This window comes from Amphimedon queenslandica, unplaced genomic scaffold, assembly GCF_000090795.2.
Source record: "Amphimedon queenslandica unplaced genomic scaffold, v1.1 AMPQUscaffold_13437, whole genome shotgun sequence".
In the NCBI taxonomy this organism is placed as follows: domain Eukaryota; kingdom Metazoa; phylum Porifera; class Demospongiae; order Haplosclerida; family Niphatidae; genus Amphimedon; species Amphimedon queenslandica.
In genome coordinates this window covers 173277-179309 of record NW_003546327.1, presented here as the reverse complement: position 1 = coordinate 179309, position 6033 = coordinate 173277, and the positions used below count along the sequence as shown (strand labels likewise).

The window sequence follows — 6033 nt, the reverse complement described above, 5'->3', positions numbered from 1 at the left end:
ATTCTTGATGAGCTAGCATAATGTAATTATAGCCTTCAAATTTATTTTTTCTACTCTTTATGTAGGTACTATCCTACCCTTTGCTGCTACATCTGTAACAACTATTCCTGGAACAACAAGTGCTAATATATCCTTTATAATACCAAAAACTTCTTATGCAAATGAAAATTACAGCATCAGTTACACTGGGCAACAATTTCAGGCAACACAGGCAGTTTCAGTGACTAGGATGAGTTCTAGTTCTGTTGATAAACCTATAATGATATACATAGTCTTGACTGGTCTTGAGGAAGACAATGTTTATCAGTTTACAATTGATTCTAGCAACTGCTTAGGTACAACCCACACTGGAGTGATGAATTTTACTACACTGCCAGCATGTAAGTCAGAAGACTTTTAGATACATTAATACTCTTTTGTCCTACACACACAAACTATTTTTTATATTTTTATAGTACCAGCAGGTTATCCAATGAACTGTATTAATACAACTTTTCTACCTCTTTCCATTACAATTACTTGGACTGGACCAGCACTAATAGAACAAAATGGAGCACCAGTTGGTTATAATTTAACATGTATGAATACTAATGGTGTATCAGTCAATGGATTGAGCCCAACGCGATCTTCAACGGACACAATGTTCACTATTACTGATGTTATGCCTTTTACTGGTTACACTTGTGAGCTGTCATTTATTAATGTAGTAGGAGAAGGACCTTCAACCCAGTGTACTTTTGAAACAGCCCAAAGTGGTAAGTACAATAATTTGTAAATTACTTTATGAATTATTTGTTGCAGTCGACTCACCTCGAAATTTTACTTCCATTCCTGATCAATATTCTATTTTATTTTCATGGATCGAACCAGCCATTACTCATGGAATTATTATCAGATATAATTTAACTGTAACTAATCTGGATGAATCAAAATCAATGTCTTTCATTATTAAAGTGAATCCTGATCAAAGATTTATTCATCATAATGTTAATGGTTTTGGTCCATATCAGAATTACACTGCTAGTGTTAGTGCTAGTACAATCATTGGAGCTGGACCAGTGGCTACTACTGCAGGAAGAACACTACCAGACAGTAAGTATATTATTATGATACATTTATTAAAATACAATACACAGTTCCTAGTTCACCTCATCTGGTAGTGTCACCAGTTGTCATTGATGGTTTAACAGTAGCTTATACTGTAGCAGTTCTCAATGAAACTACTATCAATATAACATGGAGTCCACCATCTCATCCTAATGGAGAAATCACTGGATTTATTGTTAGAATAGCTACTGATGCTATTACTAGTTCAAACAAGAGTAGCCCCTTATCTACACTTGGTTCTAATAATGTCTCATTTGTGCCTGGAAAAGCATCATATTTTTTAATATTTGGAGGATTAAGTTAGTATCTAATAGCAGTAGATATTGATCATGCATATATTTTACAGAGGCAAAAGTACCTTATTATGTATCAGTTGTAGCAGTCAATCAAGTTGGTGAAGGAAACCCAGCAACTGCTATTGTCTTCACTAAAGCTGACAGTAAAATTATTTTATATATTAATTTATAATGTCATTTTATGTGCAGGTAGTGTTACAGTATCACCATCAAATTTACAAGCAATGAGAATAAGAGATAGAATAGTGTTATCATGGGATCCAGTGACACTAGAAGAAGCTAAAGGATTCTTTGTATACAGTATCACATTAACTCCTGATGATGGTAGCACTAGCAGTACATTAAGACAAACTAATACAAGAACTATATCAGTAGCTTATGATACCACATCAGTTAATATAACTGATACTGAACCACAGTTAGCTTATACTGTGAGTATTAGTGTATTGCTATTGAGTGATGTAGGACTAATTGAAGGACCAGAATTTAACACTTCCCTAGCAAGTTAGCTCTAGAGTTACAATATATTCACACGCTAAAACTTGTCTGTTAATACAGTGTCACCTACAGATGTCAATAATACTGATGATGGTAGTGTTCTTCTGGTAGCAGTGATAGTGTCAATTGCATTAATAATGATTTTCTCGGTACTCGTGTTCATCAGTATTGTAGTATTGTACAGAAAAAAGTATAATGGAGTCAGGGTAGCACCTGATGTTTCTAATACTTCTACAACACAGTAAGAATTATCTACTTTATTAAAAGTTTGTATAAATATGGCATTTTTAATAGAAATGATGAAGAACTGTATGACTTTGAGATGATTGATGATGACCAGTATGAACTAATAAATATATATAATGATATAGTGCAGCAAGAGCAGGATACTCCAATTGTAGGAGATAGTCTTGCTAATATAGCATTTCCCGACAGTCCTGCATATGTTGCTAATCCCATTACTGCTTCAAGTAAATCCAACTTTTACCGCATACCGGTTTATTTTCGTGGTAAAATATTGTCGCAAATTTCGTGGTTTGGTGATCATTCGCGAAATTTTTTTCACAGCGAAATTCTGCTCTCTATTGCCACATGGTGCAGTCTGCAAGCACAGATTTACCATAAAATACTGTGGATATATAAACTAATTAATTCGAAAATTAATTCCATGAAATCTTAGAAATGCAAGGTTCGTGAAAATTTTCCACCGCAAAAATAAACCGGTATATGGCATGTGTGACATAATGTGTCTTTATTCTACAACCTTTATTTTATTAGGTTATAGTCCCATGCAATAAAGGAGAGAATGAGGAGCAAGATGTTGGTGACTTTGTGTATGAAAAAAAAATGTCCTTTAATTGATATATAAAATTGGACAAGGTGTGCTTTGAAAAAAATAGTGTTGATGCAGTTTTAAAATTGTTTTAAAAAGTTTATGCTATTGCTCACTCACTAATCCCCTTTTATGATAACTCTTGAGCATCAATAGTCCTCGTAAGACATGCACAAATTAACACTACGTCTTCTAACAATATTACATTAAAATTATTTGTAAGTATTATGTTCAGTAGAAAAATTAATAGACAATGGTCCATAATACTCATTACACACACACACACACACACATGTATAATAAACACTCTAAAGTTTGTGTAGCCAAAGTCAATATCTTAAGCCCGTTTACACTATAAACCAGTTTGGATCAAAGCGGTTCAGAAACCAGCTTAATTGTGTCCACATGTAACTGTGGTTGAATCGGTTTACAATGCTACATTGCATACATAATACAGCTGCTTCAGTAGGATAAGTCGGTTTCAAACCGCATTGAAATTGTCCACACCTAAACTGATTAATTTCTAAACCGGTTCCAAACCGCTTTAAGGGCATAGTGTAAACAGGGCTTTAGTCTAGGGAGAAATAAGTGATAGAGCAGTGATAATAAATATTATTAAATTTGCTCAAAAATAAGGCCAAAACAATTATTATAACACTTACATGTATAATACGCAATACGTATTATTATTTGGGAGTATTTATTATGAGAAAAGATACAATGTATAGAGATCACGTGGGAATAACTATTACTATAATTGACAATCAACAGTTTCTCCAAAATTATTGTTCTAATCTATATAATCATTATTACATATACTTGTACATGCAATTAAAATTACACAATATTTTATTGTTTTTATATTTTATAATGTACGTGTATGTACATGTACACATACGTGTAAGTGTATTTATAGTTTTATCTCAGTTATTATTGTCTATCAACACTCTCACTTTCATAGTGCTTAGCGTTGGTAGTTTACTGTATGTATAGGCACCAAATTTAGTGCCTACTCTTCTAGTAGTGGACAGGGAAACAGTGAGGAAACGAAGATGTAACGAATAGTAGTACACATGTCAATTAAACCACAATGTGAACATTATGCATTATGTATACATGTCAGTTCTTCCACAGTTACACAATTCCTTTAGCACTGTCATAATGCATATACATACATAACACACTGGCACTGACATAAGCACACACACACACACACACACACACACACACACACACACACACACACACACACACACACACACACACACACACACACACACACACACACACACACACTCACACACATACACACAACACACACACCAGCACTGATTGATGCACATACATGTAGATTCACTTTCAAAATGTGTGTTTACATGATCTACTAATAGTTTGATCACTTAAACCCACATACAAACTTAATGAGCTGTTGAGATCAAGTTACAATGTCCTGGCTGTTTCTCTTATCATTGGTACTTCATGTATCATGTCAACAGTTTGGTTCACTACCTCCTCGTCCAACTAAGGGTCAGTGTATAGTTTATGTAATACCTCTCTATTGTGTTAATAGGTGTAAGATTGTTTCTTGGTGAGAAAAATGTGACTATTGCTAGTTTCTCAATGATAGCTGCTGGTTTGTTTCATGATACTGATATAGATGGGCCAGGTAATGCTGTTGGTGTTGTTGGTAGTCCTGATGGTCAGAATGATGGTTTGTGGTGTCAGAGTTCTCTTAATCAGAATATGATAGGAACATGGTATTATCCTAATGGAACAACTGTATTGGGTTCTGGTAGTCCTCTTTTTGCTGACAACACTGCTACTGGTCAAATTGGTTTGTTAAGAATAGGAGGAATAGGAAACGTTCAAGGACTATACAGATGTGTTATACCAAATGAAGAAGGAATCAATCAGGCACTGTATGTTGCTGCTTATGGCAATGGGAATTTCCTCAAAGATGATGGTAAGTTTAAAATATTAGAATACTTTTATTCAATTTACTCATTGTACAGAAATTCCGATTGTTGATGGTCTTAATCCCTCATTCCAGCTCCTCTCATCAGTTGATGCTGATCCTCCAGTGTTTAGTTTATCATTTAATGTCACTAATAGATCACCAACAATAGTCACTTGCTCTGTTGATAATGGAAACCAGTTTAATGTATCTGATAATGATCTGATACGTACTGTAACACCAGTTAATAATGATGTACAAGTACAAGTATCAGTAATATTTAGAATGAGAGTGTCTGGCCAGTATAAATGTTTTGTTACTACTGACAGAATTAAAGCTACACCTTTAGTATCTACTAATATGACAATGAGGAATGTTACTGGTAAGTATATGCCCTAGCTATTCCTTGATTATCATTATTTCTTTAAAGTAACTGGATCTCCATCAAACTTGACCTACAGTAGAGATAGTCTTCTCTCAGTTACACTAGGCTGGTCTCCCTCAGCAGTGATTAGTGCTACTCCTCAGTATCATGTCTTTGTTAATAACAGTAATGGTATTATTATTATGAGTAACAACACTACAAATACTGAGCTGTCTCTCTCATTATATCCTGATGATAAATATAATATTAGACTAGTAGCTACTGGTGAAGACTTACCTAGTGAAATAATCACTGTTACTGTTTCTCAAGGTATGATCCATAATGTATTTTGATTATTACTTTGATAACATTTTCATTTTCAGTTGTCAGTATTGATGTACAAAGGCCAGTTATGATGCTATTGTCATCTTCCTTTTCATTATCCTGTACATTGACAATAGCTCCTAAAGTGAATGTTACTGTAATTGACATGTTCTGGGCTAACTCTAATTTGAATCATTTCAATTCTACAACTGATGGAGACATAGTTTTAGATGCTTTAGAGCCTACAATGATATCAGTTAATGATAGTGTTGTATATACACTTACTCTTAACTTCAGTTCATTGCAACCATCACAAGTTGGAGAATATGTTTGTGGAGCTCTACTGAATGATGGGGCTGCTACCAATATCATTAGTGTAGCATCAAATTATTCAATAGTTGTACAAGGTACTAATACATTTAAGTATAAAATCAATATATAGTTCATTATTATTTTCAGTCAGTTCAGTGCTTTTATATTATTAGCAATTTTTATGTTTATATTATTTATTTTTATAGTACCAACTCCTTCAGTTATTGTTGAGTATAATGCTACTGGACATTTAGTAGATGGAGAACTAGCGGAAGGACAGTTTCTTGATATTATGTGTATAGCTGACATCAGTCAATATATTGATACTAGTGTTAGTGTTACTATG

At 33.8% G+C, this 6033-nt stretch overlaps 2 protein-coding genes across 2 annotated transcripts in view; both read left to right on the top strand.

Annotated features, from left to right (window-relative positions):
* Window positions 1-2805, top strand: part of LOC109581463 (phosphatidylinositol phosphatase PTPRQ-like) — a 7935-nt gene extending 5130 nt beyond the window's left edge. Inside the window, exons 5-13 of the mRNA XM_019995587.1 lie at window positions 17-380; window positions 456-755; window positions 802-1092; window positions 1137-1406; window positions 1454-1546; window positions 1593-1907; window positions 1962-2142; window positions 2196-2371; window positions 2679-2805. Of these exons, the coding sequence (XP_019851146.1) occupies window positions 17-380; window positions 456-755; window positions 802-1092; window positions 1137-1406; window positions 1454-1546; window positions 1593-1907; window positions 1962-2142; window positions 2196-2371; window positions 2679-2698 (2010 nt within the window). The 3' untranslated portion in view covers window positions 2699-2805. The remainder of the gene's footprint in view (window positions 1-16; window positions 381-455; window positions 756-801; window positions 1093-1136; window positions 1407-1453; window positions 1547-1592; window positions 1908-1961; window positions 2143-2195; window positions 2372-2678) is intronic.
* Window positions 2806-4178: 1373 nt separating this feature from the next.
* The window catches only part of LOC109581462 (neogenin-like), a 7411-nt gene continuing 5556 nt past the window's right edge, over window positions 4179-6033 (top strand). Inside the window, exons 1-6 of the mRNA XM_019995586.1 lie at window positions 4179-4260; window positions 4304-4696; window positions 4746-5069; window positions 5118-5381; window positions 5435-5782; window positions 5894-5983. Of these exons, the coding sequence (XP_019851145.1) occupies window positions 4179-4260; window positions 4304-4696; window positions 4746-5069; window positions 5118-5381; window positions 5435-5782; window positions 5894-5983 (1501 nt within the window). The remainder of the gene's footprint in view (window positions 4261-4303; window positions 4697-4745; window positions 5070-5117; window positions 5382-5434; window positions 5783-5893; window positions 5984-6033) is intronic.